The sequence below is a fragment of the Gossypium hirsutum genome, chromosome A05 (genome assembly GCF_007990345.1).
Source record: "Gossypium hirsutum isolate 1008001.06 chromosome A05, Gossypium_hirsutum_v2.1, whole genome shotgun sequence".
Classification (NCBI taxonomy): Eukaryota; Viridiplantae; Streptophyta; class Magnoliopsida; order Malvales; family Malvaceae; genus Gossypium; species Gossypium hirsutum.
Genome location: NC_053428.1, coordinates 97,337,732 through 97,365,166, shown reverse-complemented (window position 1 = coordinate 97,365,166; position 27,435 = coordinate 97,337,732). Strand labels below are relative to the sequence as shown.

The 27,435-nt window shown below is 32.4% G+C and overlaps 3 protein-coding genes across 8 annotated transcripts; 2 read left to right on the top strand and 1 right to left on the bottom strand.

Annotated features, from left to right (window-relative positions):
* Positions 1 to 3,898: 3,898 nt before the first annotated feature.
* On the top strand, positions 3,899 to 12,216 carry LOC107959885 (ABC transporter B family member 20). 6 transcript variants are annotated; one of them, XM_041114204.1, is made up of 12 exons: positions 4,257 to 4,494; positions 4,948 to 5,071; positions 5,914 to 5,968; positions 6,073 to 6,246; positions 6,366 to 6,566; positions 7,393 to 7,652; positions 7,731 to 8,041; positions 8,166 to 8,386; positions 8,461 to 8,801; positions 8,941 to 9,728; positions 9,819 to 10,060; positions 10,287 to 12,216. In XM_041114204.1, exons 4-12 carry the CDS (start codon positions 6,154 to 6,156, stop codon positions 11,514 to 11,516), a joined length of 3,687 nt encoding a protein of 1,228 aa, XP_040970138.1. In that variant the 5' UTR covers positions 4,257 to 4,494; positions 4,948 to 5,071; positions 5,914 to 5,968; positions 6,073 to 6,153; the 3' UTR covers positions 11,517 to 12,216. The 6 variants fall into 6 exon arrangements, with proteins under 6 accessions (XP_016751542.2, XP_040970138.1, XP_040970136.1 ...); XM_041114202.1 differs by having other exon boundaries at positions 4,948 to 5,171; positions 5,285 to 5,968; positions 6,071 to 6,246; XM_041114201.1 differs by having other exon boundaries at positions 4,948 to 5,409; positions 6,071 to 6,246.
* Positions 12,217 to 12,382: 166 nt separating this feature from the next.
* LOC107959886 (photosynthetic NDH subunit of lumenal location 1, chloroplastic) lies at positions 12,383 to 14,150 on the bottom strand. The gene is made up of 8 exons (XM_016896056.2): positions 13,752 to 14,150; positions 13,571 to 13,670; positions 13,415 to 13,498; positions 13,248 to 13,321; positions 13,008 to 13,130; positions 12,843 to 12,914; positions 12,664 to 12,760; positions 12,383 to 12,591 (listed from the first exon to the last, which is right to left on the bottom strand). Exons 1-8 carry the CDS (start codon positions 13,815 to 13,817, stop codon positions 12,488 to 12,490), a joined length of 720 nt encoding a protein of 239 aa, XP_016751545.2. The 5' UTR covers positions 13,818 to 14,150; the 3' UTR covers positions 12,383 to 12,487.
* Positions 14,151 to 23,062: 8,912 nt separating this feature from the next.
* Positions 23,063 to 26,721, top strand: LOC107959884 (protein ALP1-like). The gene is made up of 2 exons (XM_016896051.2): positions 23,063 to 23,501; positions 25,460 to 26,721. The coding sequence occupies exons 1-2, from the start codon at positions 23,363 to 23,365 to the stop codon at positions 26,503 to 26,505; spliced, it is 1,185 nt and encodes a 394-aa protein (XP_016751540.1). The 5' UTR covers positions 23,063 to 23,362; the 3' UTR covers positions 26,506 to 26,721.
* The last annotated feature ends 714 nt before the right edge of the window (positions 26,722 to 27,435 follow it).

Here is a 27,435-nt window from a genome sequence, read left to right as displayed (position 1 = left end):
CCATTTTGTAACTTTTTATAGTTGGGTGACAAAAAAAAAATTTACTAATAGTTAAGTGACAATTTTATAATTTTTATAATTGAGTGACCAAAAAAATTACTAATAATTAGGTGACTACTAATATAATTTACTCAATAATATAAATATGACATAAGTATGTACAAATATCGTAAGTCAGATTTATACAAGTTATTTGCATTTCAAATTTATATAAATATATTGTATCAAAAGAAATTTATATAAATATAATAAAATTTTAAATATGATTAAGATAAAATATATAAATATGATAAGTATATGTAAATTTATTCACACCTTTTATCTCTTTTATTTTATGCTTAATATTGAATTTAGCTCTCGAATTATATATGTTTCCTTATTTTGGCACTTAAACTACTTTTTTTTAAGATTGGTACTTAAACTATTATTATGTTACTCAATTTAGCCTCTCTTTTTTTGTAATAGTGCTAAAAAAACCCAGTTGTCACATGACGCCAATCATATTGTGCCACATGGCACATCAAACCAATCACTAATGTGCCATATGGTAATTAAGTTTATTTTAAATAAAAATATTAAATTTAACTTAAATCACCTTTGAATTTGACTTGCTATTGACCGATTGTTGATCACCGTTGATCGGCATTGACCGCTATTGACCATCTATGTGGTGCTATTAGAACAAATTGGTTAATAAAACAAATTCATTGATTTCGATTAATATACTTTGTATTATTGTCCTCAAATAGTTTTTGCACACAAAGCAAAATAGAAGCAAATGTTGCTCATTGGTTGTCTAATGTTTAACTAATATTAAGCGGTATTACATGGTCATATCGTAATATGAAAAGACAACTTGTATTAGTAAACGAACCTAAATATGTCCTTAGTCTAATCGGAAATGAGCAAACTGACTGAAAAACTAATATTTCATCTATCAAGTCCAATTTGGGAGATACCTTGTCTTGGGCATTGCAGTAGATGACTCCTAGAAGATAGAGACATAGATATGACTGACTGGACTGACAATACATTAGATAGGACCCAAGCAGGATAGATCCTGAATTCGTTTATGAGTTTATTCAATTGTAATGCTCATAGTGTGACATACCTAAATCTTGAGTGGATGGCGGACTATGTATGCGTGACTCGTACACTTTAATGTAAGTAAAAGTCTAGGTTCAAATAGATAAGGAATCGAAAGTTGGTGCATTGGGTGTATGAGTTTTGTAGCATGTAACGTTATTCACAACAGTGGAATTCATAGCCTAAAACATGGGTAAATAATATCCTCTCATTGGCATTACATGGTTGATGAAAAGTAAATGTAGCCACAGGTCGTCCATCTTTATGATGGATGACTTGATCACTAATTGATAGTAATTGACTTTTCATGAAAGAATATGTAAAGGTTACTATGAGATAAAATAGGATCATATTGGGAGAATGAATATTATTCCAAAGAGATCAATGATATCCTATGAGGGTAACACATTAATGATAAGGTCATTAAATGAACACTAAGTAGTTGCTTTTGTAATGCTATGTCGTTGGGAGAGCTCAGTCACGATACTATAGTGGAATGACTTCATGACTAAATGAGTTTATAATTAATAGGCGAAAAATCGGAACTTAATTATAAATCATTTGAGCCTTAATTTCATATATCCAATCGGTCCCTCTACTAGCTCGTTGAAACCATAAATGAATTACATGTTTCAATAAAAATGAACGTAATGAATAGAAAATGAGAAATGGTAAACATTTAGGAACGATTATGGTTTTCCCTGAAATAGAGAAATAGAATCATTTGAAAATGAAGGTAAGTTTCCAAAAATAGAATTGGAATTTTGCAATCCTGTATAGGATTACGTAAAAGTTTATGTTTTTGGACTATTTTGAAGCTCGAAAATGAAAAAAAAATCATTGCCATAGTGAACATGTTGAGTTGTGACATATTAAATAAATTTTCTCGAAAATTTACTAAGGGTAAAATAGTAAAAAATTTATCAAAATTTTACTGGGGTAAAATTGGGGTGAGAAAATTATTTAATATGTATATATTAAAGTTTATTTTGGGAAATAGAAAAATTGAATCTGGTTGGATCATATTACAGAGTACTAGGTTAAAAAGACCTAGGAAGTTCTTGTAATTGAAAGTGATGTGAGAGAGACCCAAAACCTCTTATATGAAGGGTGGCAACCCTAGTAAAAATATAAGAGTGAGTTGTTCACATCTCTTCTACTCTAAGTAGGACATTGTTTTTCTATTTAAAATAAGCTTCTAAAACTTTATAAGAGTTCTAGATTTCCTTCCTATAAATAGATGATATTGGTAGAGTTATTAACACTACTTTTAAAAGATTGTTACTCTGCTGAAAAATAGAAAGAATTTATTCTCAACTTATAAACATATTTTTCAGAATAACAATTTTATCGGTTTCTAATAAAAAAGAGAGAATTGTTGTTTTCACCCAAAAAAGAAAACTTTTTCTAATTCTGTGTTTTGATTCAATAGGTTCGAGTCCATACTCGAAATATTTTTTTTTATAAAAATAAGTAAAAAAGATAACATTTTTATTTTAAATTTAAAATATAATTAAAAATTAAGATTAAATTTAAAATGTAAAAACATTAAATTTAATTATTAAAATATCTTTTAAGAAACGATAAAAATTAAATAAAAAACACAAATGTGCCACTTGTTTTTTAAGAAACTGTTAAATATATATATATTTTTTATGATTTTAGCATTTGTTTTTTTATTAGGGATTACCAAACACGCTTAACAAGTAAAGCACCGAAAATATTAATTTTTCGCTTATTTAATTTTTTTAATGAATTAATAAACATATTTAATTTTTGAGCACTTAATTCTTTAGTTTAATAAAATAACACTCTAGTTAATATAAATTTTATTTGAACCAATTTAATTATAAAATAAATAAAATGAGTATAAAAACAAAACATATTCTTAATTGTAAAAATTATATTTCATAAATAATTTATTTTTTACAAGATTATAAAGAAAAAGAGAAAAAAATATTTTTACAAAGTAATGTAAATTAATATATTTTAATAATTAATTAATTAATTAAAATTAAATTAAATATAGGAACTACGATTTCCTTTTTTCTTATTTGTATAAAAATAAACTGAAAATGAACAATAAAATTTCTTTTAAAATAAAATATAAAAAGAAAAACATAAATTAAAAAGTAATAATACATAAAAAGGGAAAAAAATAATACAATAAATAAAATAAAATATAAGAACGTGAATAATTAATTTTTCAGCTCACGAAAAAATTTACGTAAATTATATTGATTGGTTGAATTAACCTAATATATATTATATGATGGAATATAATTTTTATAAAAAATTTTGCCGGCACTTGACCGTTGAAAATATATAGAATCATCAACAACCAAAAATATAAAAATAAATTTAATAATAAAATCCTCTGTTGAGTTTTATTATGTATAATTATTTTAATATTTAAATATTAAATTCAATTTTTATAATTAGACTTTTAATTTAATTATTTGTGGTTAGATTTTATTTAATTATTTGTTTATTGATCTTTTGTATTTGATTTTATTATTTATATATATTTATGACTGTACAGTTTATGTTGATGTTTTGTATTTATATTGTAAATTTTAAAAATAATTTAATAATAGTTAATTGAGTCTTAAAGAGGAATTACGAATAGTTTTATATATTATATAAAAATAATAATTTAGTAGGCGATTGAATCTTAGTTCAATTAATTTTATATTTACGGGCTTATAGAAAATTTTAGGTATTTTATCGTAAAGCAGATATGAATAAAAATAAATAAATAAATGAATAATAATATATTATTTTCCTTTTCATTATGGCTGTCTCCATTTTTCATCTGCCTTTGTTGACCTGGTCGTCATTTTAACTTAAAAAACCAAATTAAATAAAACCCCCCAACTTTTACCCAACGAGGAAAATATCTGATTTTTTTAAAAATCACTCTCTTAATTTAGCAGATCCGCTTGAAATTTCTGCTAAATTTAGAGAAGAAAAAGATAGTTAGGGTTAGGGTTTGGGTTTTCGTTAAAGATGATGGTATCAAGAGGTTTATTTGGGTGGTCACCACCCCACATACAACCTTTGACACCAGTCTCGGAGGTTTCGGAGCCGCCGGAATCGCCGTCTCCGTACTTGGATACAACAGCGGAAGCTGCTGGTGAAGCGGCACAGGTGGAGGCGGAGGAAGAGATGGAAGAGGAAGAAGAGATCGAACCGCCCCCTGCCGCTGTGCCCTTCTCTGGATTGTTTGCCTGTGCTGACAGGCTTGATTGGGTTCTCATGATCGTTGGATCCCTTGCTGCTGCAGCTCATGGGACTGCTCTTGTTGTTTACTTACATTATTTTGCGAAGATCATTCAGGTTCTTGGACTTGGGCCACAAGAACAAGGGCAAGACAGAATGGATGAGCAGTTTGAGAGGTTCAAAGAGGTTAGTGTGTTTTTTAGTAAGTAAAAAGAGGGATTTTAAAGGTTTAGGCTAGTTCGTTAGTTAATAATTTTGATAATTAGAGTGAAGTATTGATGACTTTTGTGTAACAAAATGTTTGGATTTTACAGTTTCTTTTTTCCAAACTTTTGGGAATTTAGTTAACTATTATGTTTTAATTTTAGAAAGCTTCGAAAATTAGGGGAGATGGAACCTTTGATTCTGAATTTAAGCAATTCCTTTGCTTTTTTGTTTCTTTCTTTCTTTCTTATATATTTGTTTAATTCTTGAGAACGTGTTTTGGAAATGGCAAGGTACCTGAAGTTTTGGCTTTTAGGTTTCTGGGGTTTGCAAATGGCAGAAACTTTGTTTTTTTTTTTTTGGGGTGGGGTGGGGCGTAATATTTATGATTCAATATTAAGGCGAAAGTTTGACTATTACTTGTTTCTATTATAGGTGGCAAATACAATGAAGCGAGCTGTTTTATTAGTTTTACATATTCGACTTGGTTTATTTGGTTACAGAATGGTAGTCTTAGGATATTTATGGATTGTTGTTTACTACTTGACACCTAATTGAGGTCAGTATTTCACATCAAGCTTGAGGGGATGGTGGCTGAGATTTAGCTTTGAAGTTAATTTTCTGGAAACATTTCTGATGTAAAAGAGCATGTTATATTGGTAATCTTTGTCATTTGAGATTAATGGTTATTTCTTGTATGGGATTCTTACCATAGGGCGTTGCTGTTTTGATATTATGGGTGGATGTTTTAACTTCATTTTCTTCCCTCTAGGTTGGGGCAGGGTCTTTCTTTCACATTGGAAATGCCAGACACCACTATGGAATATTAGCATATTATTCCAAAGTGAAGGATGTGATTTATTTTAGACCAGTTGAGACTTGTACATTTGTGGAAAGGTAAAAGGAAGGGACGGGGATTGGATGGATAGTGAATTACATGAAGAATGGAATTGTTAATGCAATGACACAGTTAATTTCAAATCAAACCACTGGATTTTGGTTGCAGTACTAGTTAGATTCTGCTGGTGCTTCAAGTTAATTAGGCACTCACTTGCTTTCTCTCTCTCATGTAGATGTCTTCTTATTCATGCATGTAAATTGAGTATATATAAGTATTCTCTGCTTGTTTGTGAACAATATTTGTTTTTAATCGTTACTATGAAGATTTAGAAACTTGCTTTCTACTAGGTTAACTCTAGGTTGTTTTTATTCTTAAAGATATTAATTATAAATATAAGTGCAAATCACATGGACAAAAGAAAAATCGTATTTTGACTCTTGAATTTCTGTTTAGTTTATCTGCTTTTTGCTTGCTATAATCAACTATAATTTTTAGTTTCCTTGAGGGCCTGCTGTTTTGTAATTGCACGTGTCTCCAACTAGTTCATTCTTGTTCTGCAGCTTTCTTTAACTATTGTTTATATTGCTGCGGGTGTTTTCGCTGCTGGCTGGATAGGTAGGTTGGTTCATATCCAAATCAGTTAGTGCTTCATTTTTGTTTTCTTCTGATTGGTGCAACTTTTCTGCTATTTTTTGCTGACTTTGTTCTGTGAAATAGAGGTTTCATGCTGGATTCTGACGGGAGAGCGACAGACTGCTGTTATTAGGTCAAGATATGTTCAAGTATTATTGAACCAAGATATGAGCTTTTTTGATACTTATGGAAATAATGGAGACATAGTGAGCCAAGTCTTGAGTGATGTGCTGCTCATCCAGTCTGCTCTTAGTGAAAAAGTATGTTCAGCCACATGTTGCTTCACCTGTGGTTCTTCCCTTTTGTAATTTAACTTAATCTTGGGTTGGATTTTGTTACAGATGTCTGCTCTAATCCTAGTATTCCTTTGATGATACAGGTTGGGAATTACATTCATAACATGGCTACATTTTTCGGTGGTCTAATTATTGGTTTTGTCAACTGTTGGCAAATTGCGCTCATAACTCTGGCTACTGGTCCGTTTATTGTTGCTGCTGGAGGCATATCCAATATATTTCTTCACAGGCTTGCTGAGAATATTCAAGATGCTTATGCTGAGGCAGCTAGCATTGCTGAACAGGTTTCTCTCTCTCTCTCTCCTCCTGACTGATCTTTGTTAATATCGATCTCTAGTGAATGAAAATTTGGCTACTTGCTTAATATTCGTTTAGAATGACTTGTCCAAACGATATATGTTGGTCTAAAAATGCAGTTACTGTTTGAATTGGCTGCTAATACAAGGGACCTATGGTTATGTTCTTTGGAAATGTGTGATCACTTCAGGAGTGGAGTACTAAACTAAGCTTTGCTAGTTAGTTGTATTCAAAACAGAAATGATGGCAAAGTTACTTACCAATGCTTACTTGATATAATATTTATAGGGAGCTTTAGATGCTTATTTTTATGAGTGTTTGGCCAGACGGCATTGTGGGAAAATTGCTGCTTGCTTTTGAAAATTGTTGTCAAATTGAATTAACTTGAATTAACTGAATACTTTTATTGGGGCTAAAAAATTTTATATATACATATATGTGTATATACACATCATCTTTTGTTTATTTGGAGTTTCTATCACACCTGTCAATTAGCTTTGCTGTAGAGGTTCTTGTCCAAAGATCCAAATTTTGGGCCTCTGCTTTTAACCTGCAAAAGCTCATTTGCAGTTTCTATAGTAGCTAAAACAATTTTATTTAAATTTCATTTGAACCTGCCTTCTGCTTTCTGGAGTAAAGAAGGTGAATCAAAATGTAGATGGAACTTGATTAAAATATGATGCCTTTTTGTGTTTTGTCGAATTTCTTGAAATGGTGACATGGTTTTTCGGTTTCTTACTTGAACTTCACTTTCTACATAGAACCACACTGTGGAAGTGATGCTAATATGCATAGAGTTCTTGTTATTTGCAGGCAGTCTCTTATGTCAGGACCTTGTATGCATTTACAAATGAAACTTTAGCCAAATATTCTTATGCAACCTCATTACAAGCCACTTTGAGATATGGTATATTGATTAGTCTTGTGCAAGGGCTTGGGCTTGGATTTACATATGGGCTTGCGATATGTTCTTGTGCCTTACAACTTTGGGTTGGAAGGTTCCTTGTCACAAATCACAAAGCTCATGGTGGCGAAATCATAGCAGCTCTTTTTGCTGTAATTTTAAGTGGCCTGTAAGCATCTATTTCTTCCTCTTTTTCCCTGCTCCATTTAATCTCTACTGACTTACCGATTCTTTCTTTGCTGTACAGTGGGCTGAACCAAGCTGCAACAAATTTCTATTCCTTTGACCAAGGTCGAATTGCTGCTTTTAGACTTTTTGAGATGATTAGCCGTTCATCCTCTGGTTTGAACCAGGAGGGAAACATCCTAGCTTCCATTCAAGGAAATATTGAATTTAGGAATGTGTATTTTAGTTATCTATCTCGACCTGAAATTCCTATACTGAGTGGCTTTTATCTCACTGTACCTGCTAAAAAGGCTGTGGCACTTGTTGGTAGAAATGGCTCTGGGAAAAGCAGTATTATCCCACTCATGGAACGGTTTTATGATCCTACATTAGGTACGATGGCCATATGATTTTATATTTCACATTGCAGTGGCATGTTATTTAAAGTTTTGAAATCATTGCTGGGTGGTCAGGCAACCTTCATGATTCTTAAATGATTTTATTTTTCATCATGCAGGGGAAGTTCTTCTAGATGGAGAGAATATTAAAAACCTAAAGCTGGAGTGGCTGAGAAGCCAAATAGGACTTGTTACTCAGGAACCTGCCTTGCTTAGTTTGAGCATAAAAGATAATATTGCTTATGGGCGAGATGCTACATTTGATCAGATTGAAGAAGCTGCAAAAATAGCAAGGGCACATACATTCATTAGTTCACTTGAGAGAGGGTACGAGACACAGGTGAAACATCTTACCGTCTTGATTATTTCTCATTTGCGGCACATTTTGTTGAAACCATTTTCTATGAATTTAAGGTGGGGAGGGCTGGCTTAGCATTAACGGAAGAACAGAAAATCAAACTTTCTATTGCTAGAGCGGTGCTTTTGAACCCAACAGTCCTTCTGCTTGATGAAGTTACTGGTGGACTTGATTTTGAAGCTGAAAGAACTGTTCAGGAAGCTCTAGATCTACTCATGTTGGGACGTTCAACTATAATAATAGCTCGGCAGCTTTGTCTCATAAGAAATGTTGATTATATAGCTGTGATGGAGGAGGGTCAGCTGGTTGAAATGGGTACACATGATGAGTTAGTAGCCCTTGATGGGTTGTATGCTGAGCTCCTCAGATGTGAGGAGGCTGCAAAACTTCCAAGGAGGTAATTAGGTCTATAGGTGCTTTACTAAGAAGGCTTATATCGTATGTTTGGAATTCTAATTACTTGTTAGTGGTTTTTCTTTGATTGTAAAAGGATGCTCTTTTATTTCTATAACGGTTTATTTTCTAATTTCTTTCAGGATGCCAGTTAGGAATTACAAGGAGACGTCAACATTCCAAATTGAAAAGGATTCTTCATCAGTTCACAGCTTCCAAGAATCTTCATCTCCAAAGTTTGTCAAATCACCTTCTCTCCAAAGAGTTCATGGTATATTTCGGCCCCAAGATGGTGCTTTTAACACACAAGAATCACCTAAAGCTCATAGTCCACCACCAGAGAAGATGCTGGAAAATGGCTTACCAGTGGATGCTGGTGATAAGGAACCATCAATTAGGAGGCAGGATAGTTTTGAAAGGAGACTTCCGGAGTTGCCTAAACTTGATGTTCAGTCTGCTCAGCAGCAGAAATCAAATGATTCGGACCCAGAATCTCCTGTATCACCCCTTCTGACATCTGATCCTAAAAATGAACGTTCGCATTCTCAGACTTTTAGTCGGCCTCTCAGTTACTCTGATGATATCCCAATTGAAGTTAAGGAAGCAAAGGATGTGCATCATGGGGAAGCTCCGTCATTTTGGAGGTTGGCACAGCTTAGTTTTGCGGAGTGGCTCTATGCTGTCTTGGGAAGCATTGGTGCAGCAATCTTTGGCTCTTTCAATCCACTTCTTGCATATGTTATTGCACTGATTGTAACGGCATATTATAGGCGTCAGGAACATCATCATTTACAAGATGAAGTAGACAGGTGGTGTTTGATAATTGCCTGTATGGGTATAGTGACTGTTGTTGCCAACTTCTTGCAACACTTCTACTTTGGAATTATGGGGGAGAAAATGACTGAACGGGTGCGCAGAATGATGTTCTCAGGTATCTGAATCTAGAAATTAATACTCCAAATTTTTTTGAATGCTGAATTTTATGCATATTGTTTAGCTTGTTTTGTCTGTCATGTGACAGCAATGCTGCGGAATGAAATTGGATGGTTTGATAATGAAGAGAATAGCCCTGATAACTTGTCCATGCGATTGGCAAATGATGCTACATTTGTAAGGGCTGCTTTTAGCAATCGGCTTTCAATATTTATACAGGATAGTGCTGCTGTTATTGTTGCTATACTAATTGGGATGTTGCTACATTGGCGGTTGGCACTTGTGGCATTTGCAACCCTTCCAGTCTTAGCTGTCTCTGCTTTTGCACAGGTTTGCATATGTGTATCCACGCATATATACATATATATTTATTATTTACTTCATTATCGAAAAAACATGGGAGCTTCTGGATTTTTGTGCTTAAATTTTCCTGTTCCATGTATTGTTTTTTCTTCTTTTTCTCCTCTATACTTTTGCCTTTTCATTTCTTATTGAATTTGGAGGGAAGATTGTCCTTATCCAAATTTCTTAATAGTTGCCTACTTAAATGTTGCAGAAATTATGGCTCGCTGGATTTTCAAAGGGAATCCAGGAGATGCATAGGAAGGCATCATTGGTCCTCGAGGATGCAGTGAGGAACATATACACTGTTGTAGCATTTTGTGCTGGTAATAAGGTAATGGACCTCTACAGGCTACAGTTGAAGAAAATATTGAAACAGAGTTTCTTTCATGGAATGGCAATAGGGTTTGCATTTGGCTTTTCACAGTTTCTTCTTTTTGCCTGCAATGCTCTGCTCCTTTGGTACACTGCACTCTCTGTTAAAAGACGCTATATAGATCTGCCTACAGCCCTCAAGGAGTACATGGTTTTCTCTTTTGCAACTTTTGCACTGGTGGAGCCATTTGGATTGGCACCATACATACTTAAAAGGCGGAAATCTCTCACTTCAGTTTTTGAAATTATTGACCGAGTCCCTAAAATTGAGCCAGATGAAAACTCAGCATTGAAGCCACCGAACGTCTACGGAAGCATTGAGCTGAAAAATGTTGATTTCTGCTATCCCACTCGTCCGGAAATGTTGGTATTGAGCAATTTCAGTCTTAAAGTTAATGGGGGACAAACTGTAGCCATTGTTGGAGTTTCAAGATCTGGGAAGAGTACCATAATATCTCTAATAGAGAGGTTTTATGATCCAGTTGCAGGTCAGATTCTACTTGATGGACGGGATTTGAAGCTCTACAATTTGAGGTGGTTGAGGAACCACTTAGGTCTTGTTCAACAGGAGCCAATTATTTTCTCAACTACAATCCGGGAAAACATTATATATGCAAGGCACAACGCTAGCGAATCTGAGATGAAAGAGGCTGCAAGAATAGCTAATGCTCACCATTTTATCAGCAGCTTACCTCATGGTTATGATACACATGTGGGTATGAGGGGTGTGGATTTGACCCCAGGACAGAAACAAAGAATTGCTATTGCTCGAGTGGTGCTGAAGAATGCTCCCATCTTATTATTGGATGAAGCTAGCTCGTCCATCGAATCTGAGTCAAGCCGAGTGGTGCAGGAGGCACTTGACACATTGATAATGGGAAACAAAACAACCATTTTGATAGCCCGTAGAGCTGCAATGATGAAGCATGTTGACAACATTGTAGTACTTAACGGTGGTCGAATTGTTGAGGAAGGGACACATGATTCTTTGTTAGCAAAAAATGGCTTGTATGTTCGTTTAACGCAACCTCATTTCGGGAAAGGTTTGCGTCAGCATCGGCTGGTTTAGGTTGACTTTGCAATTGATTGTGACTTGCATCAGTTCTTCTGTATATTACTCATTTCACTCATTTGAATTGCTGGAACTATGACCATTCTGTGAGCTTCACTTCTCTCGGTTGAAAAGAATCCCAAATCAGAAGGGAAAACGGGGATGATCCAGCTTGTAAAGATGTTCTCTACGAGTGGGTAAACCAAGAGCATGTCCGGATTGTTGAAGCATTGTAACAATGTTTACTCCAGTGGGTAGGTAGATCAGTAGCTGTAGTTACATTGTTTAAAGGTAGAGTGTGGCTCACTTCCCCTACTTTTCTGTCTGGTACTTGTGAATACATAGTTACTCACCATTCACGAGTATGACAATTCAGAATTAGGGGTTTCGGAATTCGGGTAGCTTTTGAGGGATAGATCCACATATTCTTTACAGGGGAAAGCAGGCATTAGATTAAGGCTGTGTTTTGCCTCCAAGGTGTATTAAATTTTGTTTATTGTTCAGGAAGAAAGGATGATATGCATTTGGGTGTGTTTGTGGGATTTTCAGGTTTTGCTCTCGTTTCTATGAAATTTTGCAACTCTGATCTCTCCAAAGCTTGAATGCTGTATGTACTTTAGTTGTAAAATTTTCAACTTTTGATTACTTAAAGAAAGCTTAGAAGGTAAAAATTGCTGTAATCTCTGTAAATAAATGTTCAGTTGAACCTCTTTTTCTATATTTCACACTTTGCAAAAGCATTTCATGTTCACGAAATAGATCCGATTATCTGCAATCGTATTATTTTAATGTTGCTCGTATCATGTCGAGGAGATGCAATAATACATTGTGATGCTTCGTGGTAGCCTCAATCACAAAATTGAAGAAATAATGGAACGCAATAATGGAAGAAGGATAAATAATTAAGGTTGATGATGATGCTCAACTAAAACAAAACCAATGGTATGTTTCGGGGTTTATATACAATGAAAAAATAAGTTGGGGGGTCTTCAGATGTCAAGCACCTTGAAGGAGTCGGCCACCACTTTCAGCTTGTTTCGAAGCCTTCTCCACCGTCTTTCAAGGGCTCCAACAACCAGTGTGTAATATCTCCCTGTAAGTAACAAAAATACAAGTCCATGAGCAAATTTAACAGAAATGAAGAAGCCGGGTAAATAGAATTTACCATTTCCAATAGCTATTGTTGCAAAGGAAGCACTAGCATAGTTTGGAGAGGTGAGTTCATATTCAAAGGTATAATAGTTTTTCCCTTCACTTGTTCTCTGCATTTTTTTCAAAACATGTCAGATTCTTTTCTGATTAATTTAACAACCCAAATAAAAGTTGTATTTATTATGAACAAACCTCTTGCATATCAAGTATATTGACCATTTGATTTGGAGCAGCATAAACATGATTCACCAAATTGTAAACAACCTGTAAACAAATCAAAACTTAGTAAAATCCCCTATTTCTGGTTTTCCCTTGATAAAAAAGTGAAGGAAACCAATATCCAATTTTCTTTTTTACCTCTTCTATTGGCCCCAACTCATGGATGTCTTGCTTATCAGTTGGTATGAATCTCACCCTTACATTTTGCAGTTGAAGAAACCTGTCTTTGAATGCTGAATCATGTCCCCTAAAATCAAATTCCTTACAAAAACCAGGACAGTATTTTTGGTCATGCAGTCATTTAGAAATCATAACATCACGTTGTGGTCGCTTTATTTGGATCCATGATAATTAAAAAAAAAAAAAAAACCAACTTACCCTCCAATCTGATGGGTAGTAATAAGAATACCCATCTGGAATGTCAACGAAAGCTCGATAGTTTTGTGGTATCTCTGTCAAATGACCAAAAACAAGAGAAAAAGAAAAAAAAAAGGTTACAAAAATTATTTACGAAAATTAAGGCTATAAAATGATTTATACATTACCTTCTGCAAGAAGGGAATTTGCAGGGAGTAAATTAGCTGTAATAGCTCCAACAACCAACAGCAACAGTCTTCTCTTGCAATTGTCTGAAATTGAAGCAAAGGTAAATGCCAGGTGATTGAGTTAGTAATGAAAAATTATGAATGGGTTTATCTTACTTTCTTCATTGGAAATGGTTTCTTTGGTGTACGTGAGTGAGTTTTGCGAAGAAAAAGCAGAAGGTGGGGCTAGCTCAGTGGAGTGTGTCACATAATTTGCCTGCAAAATGGAAACGATTAAATAGAATCAAGTTTGAGAGAAATAAAAACAGCTGAAGGTAACGGAAAGAATAAGAGGAACCTTCTTTGTAAAGGAAGGTGGAACCCAGTTCAATGAAACTGAATTCATCGCCATTGCCACTGCCATGGTTTTTGAGGTTTGGATGACTATGTGAAGAAGAGGAAGCAGCCACCTCTCAAAACGGCCTTTGGATATATTGGTTCCTATTGGATGGATGTGTGGTGACTTTTCTTTCCCTTTTGGGTAAACCACACAATATTTCACTAAACTATTAATAGGTTTACATGTTGGTCACATACAGATTATCACTGCGAAACAACTTCAAATATTAGAATCTGCAAATCAAAAAAGAACTTAAATGATTTGTTGTTTTAGATTAAAAGCGTATTTGATAAATTATTAAAGATTTTTATTCCATCAAAAAAGAAATATTTTGATATTTAATAAAATAAGTAATACAAAATTTTCAAAAAAAAAATAATAAAATAAATAGGTTGATAACTACTTTATCACTAGTGGATCGATATTTGATTTGCTGATTGAATTTTAGCTTAATTGACATCGACATTATTTTTAACGCAGGAGCGGTTATGAATAATTGTAGGTATTGTATAAAAAAGAATAAATATGATATAAACTTAAAATGAGATTCATGTTAAAAAAATGCTAAATTGATTTTATTGCATTTTAAAATTTAAATTTGAAATAAATGACTCTTTTTGTTAAAAAAATGAAATTAAAATTATTATATTTAACTTTTATTATCTGGAATATAATATATTTAATATTTTGAATATATGACGTGAATAAAAATTATGAAGACAAATATTAATAAAAAAACAAAATATGCAAAGATGAAATTATAAACAATTATTTTATATTTGTCTAAACCTTACTTTTAAGGTTTGTATATATAGTGTCTATGCATACTCATGCGGTGTACGGGTTAAATTTATTTAATAATAAAAATAAATAAATAAATTTTAAGGATGTCTATTGGCGAAATGAATGGGTGAATGACAACATTATCTTTGCTTTTGAAGGGAAGTCTAAGAAATGAGCAGAAAGCTTTAAAATATGTAGTTAAAATGATACGCTAGCTTATTGTATTTATTTATAACTTATGATTTTATAATTTAACATCATGGAATTCTTTTAATAATATATTTTACATACAGATTATAAATCAAAAGTTAAATAATAAAATTTAATTATTACAAATATATTTTAATTTTTATAAAATATTGGTTAATTTAATGGATAATAAAAGTTTAAAAATATTATATTATTTGCTAAGAATATAATTGCGCTTTGCGGAATTTGTCTTTTTATTTATAAATAAATACATGAATTGAAATCAAATTTATAAAATAGTATGATGGTTAAGAGTGTTTATTATCTTATGTGTAGCCTAGGTTTGAATCGTGCTAATTATGTTTGTTATTCGGGTTTTGTCACGGTATTATACTTTAAAAAGAAAATCAAATTTACAAATATTTTAATGGCCGAAGCAATTAAAATGTATATTATAATTCAGATTTTTTATCTCATAAGTATTTAATTATATGAAAAAGTCTCATAAATATTTTAATATTTCCAACTTTAACATAATTTTATAATCTAAAAAATAAAATGTTTTATTATATAACCTAATTAAGATAACTAATCATTATATATATTTAACTTTAAATTATAATTTTTTTGTATTAATGTTATATAATTTATTATTACAAAAGCACTATCCTAAAATTAATCTAAACAAAGCTCAATTGAAACCCCAAAATAAACTGAAATTAAAGCCCTGTTTAATGAAATGAAAAAAAAAATTAATCAACTCAAAATTAATAATTTCAACAACTTAATTTTTTAAACACTTTCGGTTGTTAGATTTTTTTTTTGCAAAAAAAATATGGAAAATAGTAAGTAGATAGGAACCTAGTTATCACTTAATAAAAAATAATTTAAATTATTTTTTATTTTATTAAATATCTTTAAGATTATATTATCATTTATCAAACAATCTAATTATATTCAATATTTAATTTTAATTAATATACCAAACAAAATTTATAAATTAAATTCAACACTTATTTTTTTTAATTTATCAAACATAGCCTAAAAAAACTTCACAACTATTATATTTTATAATTTATGAAATTTAAAAATTTTCCTATTTCATAATCAACCTCTCTCTCTCTATATATATTTCATTTCTTTCATAGGCATTGTATCATTTTTATTTTTTATGTTAAATATTTCTTTAAAAAATTATTATTTTAAAAATTTACAAGTAATTTTTTCTTTAATGTGTTAAAAAGTAGAAGGTCATAAGCCTTTCATAAAATATATCCTGAAATGGAATGCTAAGATCTTGAGCTCATATTAAAAATTAAAAAAAAACTACATAATAAATATTATATAAGCAAACATCAGCTCTCATATTCAAGCTTTACAAAGAATTTAATACAACGCTTTTAAAGTATTTGTCTAATACTCCCGACACAACTTAAGAGTTTCAGTTAAGTTAAAGATGTTATATTTATCACCGAAGTGATCCTGTAAAACTATTCTTATTTACTTGTGACGATTTGTATGAAAAAATATCGCTATTTTATTTTTAGAAAAAAACATTCATTCATTAAATCGACTTTACTTAGTAATTCAATTACAATACTATTAATGTGAAGTTTTAGGAAAATGACTTTTAGGTATTTAAGAAAAGACTTGATCAAAACTTTAAATATTGTGCAAAGCACTGGAAAACATTTAAAGTAATAGTTTTCTAAACCGAAAAACATGCAAATATTAGAGTTTTAACTAAATATCACGCTTTTAAAATAAATAGGCCGAACAACCTCATACCTAAGATAAAAAAGTAAAAATAATCAATAGCTACAACCCAAAAATAAAACGATCATGGAAAAACTTTAATGGAAACTTTTAAACATAAAGAAAACAAGCTGCTAATCCAAGGTTCTTCCGATGCTGATTCGAGTCCTATTCTTTTGTGTTACCTGAGACATAATTGAATCGTTCTTTCTATCATTTTTGTAATTGTCATTACTAGTACCCCCTACCTTTGCCAAGAAGCGGTAAGTACATCTTGTTTTCAGTGTTTAGATCTCGAATTTTCGTAATATTACTATTCGACACTAATCTTACGTTTGATTAATCAACCTTTTATCGTTCTTACCAAATCTTTTGACTATCTTGTCTAATATTGATACCAATCATTAATTCGTGTGTAAATTTCGTTTGAAGGACCAGATATAGGTGAATCGAACCAAAATTGAGCATGAGGAACGTCGATCGGACTCCAAGTGAAAGGTGTGTGTACTTTTACAAATGAATTTGGGGCACACCGTGTATAGGATTAGGGTCACATGGTCTCCAACATGGGCATATAGACCACACAGGTGGGCCACACGACCACCACATGGCCATGTGCCACTGTTAAGTTAGGGTACTTTATTTTACACATGACTAAGAACCTTTCACACAATCGTGTCTCACCTGTAGGGTAATTTTTAGTTTGCCACACAGCCGTGTAAACCTTCCACATGGTTTATAGCTTCTCATATGGCTGCGTGAACCTGTTTTATAATTTTACCCAAAATTACTACTGTATATGCATGATATAAGAACAATACATGTCTTTTGCATTTGTATTACTGATTGCATGTTCAGCATGCCTTTTGATACCATTAAATGAATACATGTTAAGCATGACTTTGCTACTGTACTATTTTGTTATAAGCATGTCTATTGTTATTATATTGATATGTTATAAGCATGCCTATTGCTACTGTATTGATCTGTTGTAAGCATGAATATTGCTATCATATTGATCTGCTATAAGCATGACATTTTCCATTGCATGGGGTGGGACGATATGAACGAAGGAAATATGACCAATTTATTTGCACTGTTGAGTGGTTTATCCACATCATATCAGCATCTTTTATCTACACTGATAAGTAGTTTATCCATACCATATTAACAACTTTTATCTGCACCAATGAGTGGTTTATCCACACCATACTAGCAACTTTTATCTACACCAATGAGTGATTTATCCACACTGTACTAGCAATTTGTCTGCAAAAACTTTTTATAAAAAACCCCAGTGATTCATCTACTCTTTTCATTACTAGTGGTTCATCCACAATAATGAATGGTTTATCCACAACGTGGTGTAAAGGTAAATGACTTATGGGGAGCTCCTACTGTGGCGTGTAGCGGAGTTGGGTAGGGTCCATTCTGATAATCTGAAACTGCATCACCATTCATGAGCATATGCATAATAAATTGTGAATTCTGAAATATTATGATATTGATGTGTTGATTTAGTGAATTGATACTCTGATCGTTGTATGAGTGTGTTTGTTCTGAAAATTGCTATGTTGTATGAGTTAACTATTGTTTGCACTGATTTACTTGTGATGAGACTTACACTGAGCTTCATAAGCTCACCCCCTTTTAATTTCCATCTTTTCAGATAACTCACCAGGTTAGGACGAGGACACGATATCCGAAAGGTCTCGGCTCAGATTTTTTTATGAGAGTATTTTGGATTTATTATTTGAAATTTCTATTATTCAAAAGCTGTATTGTTTTATGTGTTTTGAACTATGGCATGAGACTTAGGTTTTGGGATTTATATAGCATGCATGACGTTTAATTTAATTATAGGATGTTGACATATAGATATTAATTATCTATACATGAAATATGATTTTTATTAAAACTATGATTAGATATCAATTTTCCACTGCATGACTTATTAAATGAGGTTTGAAAAACATATTCATTTATAATACTAGAATGCGACTTTTGCAAAACAATCATTAATATCAACCAATTTTTGAAACTAAACTGTAATCCTTTTGAAACACACTAAGTTTTCTTCAGAAATTAAAGCAAATGTTTTAAACAACTATTTTTAATTTCCGATAGTTTTGTTGGGTCATTTTGGTATCAATGTAATCTTTCGAATTTGGGCTTAATGTCTAGGCCGAGTAGGGAGGTTACACAAATCTTGACTAACATTGCTTACTATCACTACTTTTTGAATTATATATAAAAGTATTTCTATTTAATTGGTTATTTTTTAAAATATATTTAATTGGTTATCAAATAGAAAAATAAAGGGTGAAATTGGAAGTTAAACTACTAAATGTAGTTTCAAATTCTCATTAGACTAAAAGGTATCAATATGAACATTTAGTTGTGGTGCAATGGCAATTTCCTACAAGTATCATCCAAATGCTACACTGTGGTGTGATTACACCAAAAATCTTATAAATCCCACTAAAATGTGTATAACTTTCCATTCATCTCATTTCCTCATGATGCAAAGTAGCGAAGTGTGGAAGATTATGAAATCTAGAGACTTCTTCTTTAAGATCATGTGTATCGAGTGCATGACCGGATTAACAATAAGGACGCTCTTCTCAAGACATCAACACTAAATCAAGCTTTGGATTTGACCAAAAGAGAGCTTAGAGAAACATCAATCTTGTATGAATTGAATAATCCAAATATTGTTAGGTAAAATAAATCATAATTTCTATTCAATCTGTATATGTGTTAAAGTGAACTTTCATCTTCAATTCTCTCTTCTTTAATTTTTATTTTGAACTCTGATGTGATTCCTTTTAATATTAATTGCTAATGTGATTATTTTAAAAATTTTGACGGGACTTTTTTTATTTTTTTGCAAGATCAATTTTTTTATGAAACCATTTTCAATTGATCGCACAATACTTTATGTAGCTCCGCCACTGGTTAGGATGAATTATAGATAATTCTAGGTATTATATAAAATATATTATGGAGTTATGCTCGCATTCTTTCAGCTTTTTCTTTTCTAGTTAAACTCTATTTTTAGTTTTCCACTTAAACTCTGATTAGTGTAGGTTATCTTAATATTTTTTGATCTACGAATTTAGCCTATAAATATGCCATTTTCCATACTAGAAAAATAACCTATTACACATTTAGATATTAGCTTTTACAAGCTTTTAGAGAATTTTGTGTTTACGTTTAAAGGGTTCTTAATTCGAGTTTCAAGGTTTAATTTTGTCTCCATCTTTGTACTATTTGTTTTTGCAGTTATAGTGAAATTATATTTTCCCGTGGTTTTTTATCATCTTCGGAAGGGTTTTTCCGCTTAAAATATTTGTGTTCGATCTTTTATTTGTTCGTTGCTTAATCGAGTTTATCCCCAACAAATTGGTATTAGAGCTAGTTCAATTTTCACAATCAACTCGTTTAGAAATGACAACAACAAGGTTTGATTTTGATAAATTCAATGGCATCGCAAATTTCAATTTGTAGCAAGTTCAGATGATGACAATTCTAATTCAGAGCGACCTTGATAACGTCTTTACAGAAAAGAAGCCTGCAGACATGGATCAATCAGAATGAGATAGGTTAGATAAAACGACTCTATCCATAATTCAATTATGTCTAACAAATAATGTGCTGCAGGAGGTTTTAATAGAGAAAATGGCATACACCTCATAGAAAATGTTAGAAACCTTCTATGCGACAAAGTCTCTAGCTAACTGATTGGTCTTAAAACAACGTCTATACACGTTTCACATGAACAAAAGTGAGCACCTTAGAGGTCACATTAGTCACTTTTTTACTCTTTTGAATGATTTAAAAATTTTGTGGTTTAGATTAATGATGAAGATTAGGCTATTCTATGATTATGCTATTTACCCCCTTCATACAAGTCTTTCAAGGAGACCTTGATTTATGGTAGAGATAGACTCTCGTTCGAAGAAGTGAAGGGACATCTTGAGCAAAGAAAACTCGGCAATGAGTTTGGTTTGGATCATAAGTTAAATAGGCAAGCCTCGATTTTGGTAGCATTAAGGAAGTGAGATAAGAGATGTCCTTATTGTAAGAAGTTAGGTTTCGTCAAGACATATTGTTACAAATTACGAAATAAAAGGGCTGTTGAAAGCAACGAGGAAGATTTAGTTGGTGCTAATTTGGCCAATGACAAGGGTGATGATTTCTTATTGGTGTCAACAAGTGAAAGCTCCAAGCTTATGTCCGAGTGGATCTTAGATTCGAGGTTTTCCTTCCACATGTGTCCAAACATGGACTTGTTCTCCACATATAGTACAGTTGAAGGTGGAGTTGTGCGCATGGGGAATTGTTCCCCCAGTGAGGTAACCGGTATTGGTATTGTTCAAAGAAGGATGCATGACGGGACAATTAGGACACTTTCAGATATCAGATATGTGTTTGACTTAAAGAAAAATTTCATCTCTTTTGGAATTTTGGACTCGAAGGGTTGTAGATTTAACATTGAGTCAAGCGACATTAAGGTATCCCGTGGAGCTCTTGTTTTGATGAAAGGTAAAAATATTGACGATCTTTATATTCTGAAAGGATCAACGATGACCGGTGAAACACGACGCACCTCATCTGTTAATGAGTCGAAGTCAACTTGTTTAAAGCGGAGACAATTTGGTCATAGGATGAAAAAAGATATGATCATTTTGTATAAGAGGTTCTCTTTCGAATGTAGGTTTTGAAAAGATAGGGCATTGTGTTCGTGGAAATCAGACTCGGGGTCAGTTTTGATTTGGCAGTGCACAAGCCGAAGACTAGAAGTCTTCTAGCTTCGAGATAAGCTCATGGCGGGCTTTGGCAAAGAAGACGTGGTGGAAATACGAGTTAATATGGAGATTCGTGAAGTTATGCCTCACATTTTTTTGTCTTTTTTTTCCAATTAAACTTTGTTTTTAGTTTCCCACTTAAACTTTGATTAGTGTAGGTTATTTTAATATTATTTAACCTACGAAATTTAGCTATAAATAGACCATTTTTCCACCCTAGAAAAATAACCCATTACACATTTAGGTATTAGCTTTTACAAGCTTTCAGAGAATTTTGTGTTTACGTTTTGAGAGTTCTTATTTTGGGTTTCGGGGTTTAATTTTATCTCCATATTTGTACTCTTTTTTTTTGCCGTTATAGTAAAATTATTTTTACCCATGGTATTTTATTCTTTTTGGAGAGATTTTTCCACTTAAAATATTAGTGTTCGATCTTTTCAATTTCTTCGTTATTTTACTTGTTCGTTGCTTAATCGAGTTTATCCCCAACAATTACATGAATTAAATTCTAAATTTATGAAAAGTATTGAGACTTATAGCATACTTTAAATGAAGTATAAAAGAGTGATGCATAAATGGAAAGCATAGGACACTCAAATCTCATGACTCAAGTAGAAATAGTAAGTTCTAAGGTTTCAAATTTTACATTATTTGATTTCATGGTTTGTTGGGAACTCGAAAGTAAAAGAGTGCTTATAACAAGCATTGAAGAGAATAATATGGATAAAATATAAGGTTGAGAAAAACTGGATGTGTTTGGAAAGAAAGAAACTGGGTTGTGGGATTTTTTTTTTCAAAAGGAAATTTTTTTTGAAGGAAATTTTAGAATCTTTTTCATGATTTTAGTATAAATTTTGAGTAATTTTTTATTAGGTATATGTATTTTTTTATTATATTAATTTATTATTTTATATAAAATACGATGTAATTTATATATAGTATTATATATTTTTTGAAAATATTTATGTATATTTATAATTTGTTTGAATTTTTTAGAATTAAAATTAAATTGAGATAAAATATAAATATTAAAATTTATTTTTTATAATTATGATTAAACTTTTTCATGGGTTGAGCTACTAAGCCCGAAGGCCCTCCAGAAATTTAGGAGGGTTTGAGTAAAAAAATAGGTCCAAAAGATAGACTTAGACAAAAAATAAGGTCCGTTGAAAAAACGGGTCAGGCTTTAGGTAAGACATTTTTGGCCCAGGTCCGACCCAAATTGACTAAAAGATAAAAAAAAAATATTTTTTTAATATTAATTTCTTATTGTTTTCTCCTTATTTTGCTACTATTTTATTATTATGTTACTACTATTTTGTTGTTATTATTTGGATATTGTATAAAACTTATTTTATTGTTAATTTGTTAATTTGGTTATATTTTAAAGAAATTTGCTTGTTAAGTTACATCTATGTTAGTGTTAGTTAAGTATATTTTAAAGGAATTTGCTTGTTAATTTATTTTGATATTTTTAATATTTTTGATGTATTATATATATTTTAAAATTATATAAAAATAATATAAAAATTAATATGGGTGAATTTAGTCGAACCTGAATTTTAATATTTTTATCTGAATCGAATTTTTAAGTTTATTTTTTAGGCCAAATCTAACAAATAGAGCTAAATTTTTAGTTAAGCTGGACCGGTGGAATGCTTACCTCTACTTATGATACAATATGTATGTTTATTTATTATTTTATATATTTCGAAAGTTTTAAAAGTTAGATAAGTAAAAAAAGCATAGCATAGTTGAGTTTATGAAAAGAAATTCACCATGGCCCCTGTCTTTCAATTAAGGGGGGAAAATTAGTTCCTCCACCATCATCACAGTTCCTTTTACCATCTCTTTTCCTTTTAGTTTTTACTCCATTCAACAATATATCATTGCATGCTTTAAAGGAACCCCAAACCAAAAACCCAAGCTCAAATCTCTTACTCTCGGATTCTTTTGAACTTTGTTGTTAGTTTCTTTAAAGTTTCTTAACTCTTCTCAGAGTTTAGTGTTTCATTGTTGGGTTTTCTTTCAATGGGACCCATTAGAGGATTCAAAAGAAGAAAGAAAACAGCAGACAAGAAAGTGGTTGACCACAATGTCTTCTCTTCTTCTTTGGAGTCTCAACTTCAGCCTTTGGATTGGTGGGATGACTTCTCTAAAAGGATTTCAGGTTATTACAGTACCATTCCTTTTTTCTCAACAGTTCTCATTGTTTAAGCATTTGATTTTTGATATCTTCAGTTTTTATACTTTTTTTTATGGTGATTACAAGGGCTGTTATTTTTTTTTACTTTATGTTCGATGAAATTTCATGACTTGGATCCAAATAGGTTTCTTTTGATTTGGTTGAATTTGTAATAATATGTCTGGTTTATATTATTTGCAAGTTTGAACTTTGAAAATGCCTTTATATGTTCGATATTTTTTGCATTTTCTAGATTGTTTGCATTGCTAGGAATTGGGTTTATCTTTTACATTCCGTCGGTGCCTGTTTCCTATGCAGTGTTCAACGAGGTAATTTGTTGGGTTTTGTGTTTTAAACTGTTTCTGATAAAATTTCAGATTTATAACATGGGTTAAAATTACAGATTTAGTGAGTAAATTGATGTTTTGAGGTAGTTTGGATATGTTGTTCTTAGTAAATATTACTTGATAACTTGGCAGAGGCATTTTTTAAGGGCAACAGTATATGAATCAGATCTTATATTACTTGAATTCGGGTGTGATACGGATATGTGACCAACAAGAGTACACAAAGTTTTTTCTATGTTTTCTTACGTATTTAGAGGGTCCTTATTAAGGGTCATAGTAAGGTACTCATGTCTACTGCATGTGAAAATATGGATATATGGCCAACACAAGGCTTGATAACTTGTGTCTATGGTCATACTCCTTATATCCATGTCTGGTTATATGGTAGGCACGATTTCTGGACATGTGTGCTTTAACAAAAATGAACAGTCGGAGCAACATAGATCATGTCCACATTTTTATTGTCAGCAGAAAAGGATTCTGTATCAGTATTATCATTTTATCAGCTGGGTGAGAGTTGAATTTGACCCTAACAAATTGATCCTGAATTTTGGCGTGTGCATCTAGAAACACTTAGCAATCGGTCTCCCAAGCTCGTTTTTACTTGTTTTACTCCCTTATGCTTAAAGAAATTTGAGAAAGTCCTGGGTTAACTTCCTTTTTTTGGGAGTTACACAACATATGTTATAGATGTTCGTTGCATGTAAGGATGTTTGTTTCTTGAGATGAGCCAAATGATTTCGTATTACAGAACATCTTGTTGTTTTAGATCTAAAACCGGTTGTTTGCTTGAAGTAGTCAATGACGTTTTCTACAAAGATGGAATGACCTTACACACATTTCAATTATCTTAAAACTAGGGAGATTCAGCTGTATAGATAGAGTGGTCATAGAGAAACCATAATGACAAACAATTTGCTTTAAGACATGACATTAAACCAAGCTTAAGAGCCAGGCAGAGCTAGAGGTTGGGCAAATCGCATTGCCGTGGCATAGTTTGGCTTTTCAAAGTAGGTTCTACCAATAATTGCTGAAATGTTACGAAATTAATGGTTTCTTAGCCTTTAATGGGATTTTTGCCTACCAATGTTGGTTCTGACAGCAAAGACTGCTTGCATTGATCTTACCTGATCATGCACATTGTGCTCAGAACTTGACCTTCAATATTAAATTTCATTATATGCGGTACTTTTGCACTTATGTAGCGACAACAAAAACAGCTTGTGCAATGATTTAGTTATCATCAATTTCTCTTAGTCGCTAACATGCTTTAAAATTCTTGGTTGTACTGGAAATCAATTAGAACATTGTGAATTATCTGATTAATCTCAGCATGTTTGATGAAAGCATAACAAATATGTGCAGTTCAATCTTGTTTTGAAAATTTTCCTCCAGGGCATGTGATTTTGTTTAAATTCAATAGTCCGAATACAATGTCATTGATATGCAGTGAGCCTTGTGGTGACTGGAATAACAGATTTGTGGTGGTTTGGCATTGTAAAACAGTAATGTCGAGGCTGATATCTTGTTAGTGATTGAGTTTCAAAAGTTAATGATCTTACACTGATATAACCTTGTTTTCATGTCACCTTTTAGGTCCTTTATCTCAATCAAAAGGTTCGAGAAGTTTTGAATCAATTTTCAGAATTTCAAAGAAGACATTCAACTACATATGTTCCTTGGTAAAGGAAGATATGATGGCTCGGCAATCAAGCTACACCGATATAAACGGCAAGCCTTTGTCTCTAAATGATCAAGTAGCTGTCGCCCTTAGAAGGCTTAGCTCAGGTGAATCGTTATCGGTCATCGGTGATACTTTTGGGATGAATCAGTCAACTGTTTCACAAATAACCTGGCGGTTTGTGGAAGCAATGGAGGAAAAAGGGCTGCACCATCTCACTTGGCCTTCAACGGAAGCAGAGATGGAGCAGATAAAGTCTAAGTTTGAGAAAATCCGGGGGCTTCCTAATTGCTGCGGGGCAATAGATATTACACATGTTGTTATGACTCTACCTACAATGGACCCGTCAAACAACGTCTGGTTTGACCGAGAGAAGAACTACAGCATGGTTTTGCAGGCAGTTGTCGACCCGGAAATGAGACTTCGTGATGTGATTGCTGGTTGGCCTGGAAGTTTAAGCGATGCTGTTGTCCTCCGGAGCTCAGGTTTCTTCAGGCTTTCTGAAGAAGGAAAAAGACTAAATGGTAAGAAGCTAAACATTTCAGAAGGAACGGAAATAGGAGAATACATAATAGGGGATGCTGGCTTTCCGCTATTGCCGTGGCTCTTAACTCCATATCAAGGGAAAGGCCTTTCGGATCTCCAAATCGAGTTCAATAAAAGACATGCTGCAACCAGAATGGTCGCGCAGATGACTCTGGCGAGGCTCAAGGAGATGTGGAGAATAATACACGGGGTAATGTGGATGCCTGATAAGAACAGATTGCCAAGAATTGTTCTTGTCTGCTGCTTGTTGCACAATATTCTTATTGATATGGAGGACGAGGTTTTCGATGATATGTCATTATCCCATCACCACGATACTGGTTATCGTCAACAAAATTGTGAATATTTTGACCAGTCCGCCATGATCATGAGAGATAAACTCTCTCTCTACATAAATGGAAAGTTGCTATCTTGAAACAATCCTTTGGCTGTCCCTCCGCATTGTATTCTTGATTTCTACACTCAGAAAAACTGATTGTCCGACATAGTTGTAATGCATGTAACAGTTATGTAGCTTGATCACGAACGAAATGAGTACCGTGGTATTAGTTTCCATTCATTTGCCTTTGTTAGTAGAACAATTTGGACTAATATTTGGGAGCAGCTTTATCTATTTTCATTTTTGACAGTATAGGTTGTTTTATGTTATCTGGTGTTCTCCACATCAGCTGCCGGATTCTATATTACTCGCACTTGGGAGTGAATGTTGGATATAGATTTGTGTTTAGCATGCGTGTTTTTTTAAAGATTTTTCATATAATTAAAGGATTAATGGAGAGTCATATTGTCTTGGACACTATATCAAATGAAATAAAGAATTTTCTGGAATTTAAGATGGACAACTTTTGCCTTCGGTTGTGAATCAGGGTGCAAGGAGATGCCTTCCGGGAGATGATTGTGAAGGAATTAGGCATTTGTTCTGGACCAGGACAACTCTAGAAATAAATATGATATATCTATATATATATATATATATTTAGCATATGGTCTTTTTTTTTTTTAATTGGAGCTTCTAATGTCCATATAGTTTGTTTTTTTGTCTTTGAATACTTATCTTTCAAGGCTATATTTTTTCAAGCACTATTGACGTATTTTGAATGGCTGCTCATACAATTTTTTTTGTTAATTTCATTACTTTTTTTTCATTTGATTTTTTTAGACCAAACAAATTCAAATTAGATCTACGAAATAAAAATGGCAGCAATTAAAACAAGTAATAAAAGATATAAAAAAAATCCAATTTAAAGATTAGAAACAATTAAATAAGAACAAAAAAAAACAAAATAAAATAGATGAAAAAGATGAAGAGTGGTGTGTAGAAGTCCTTACAGTCTTTTAAACCAGA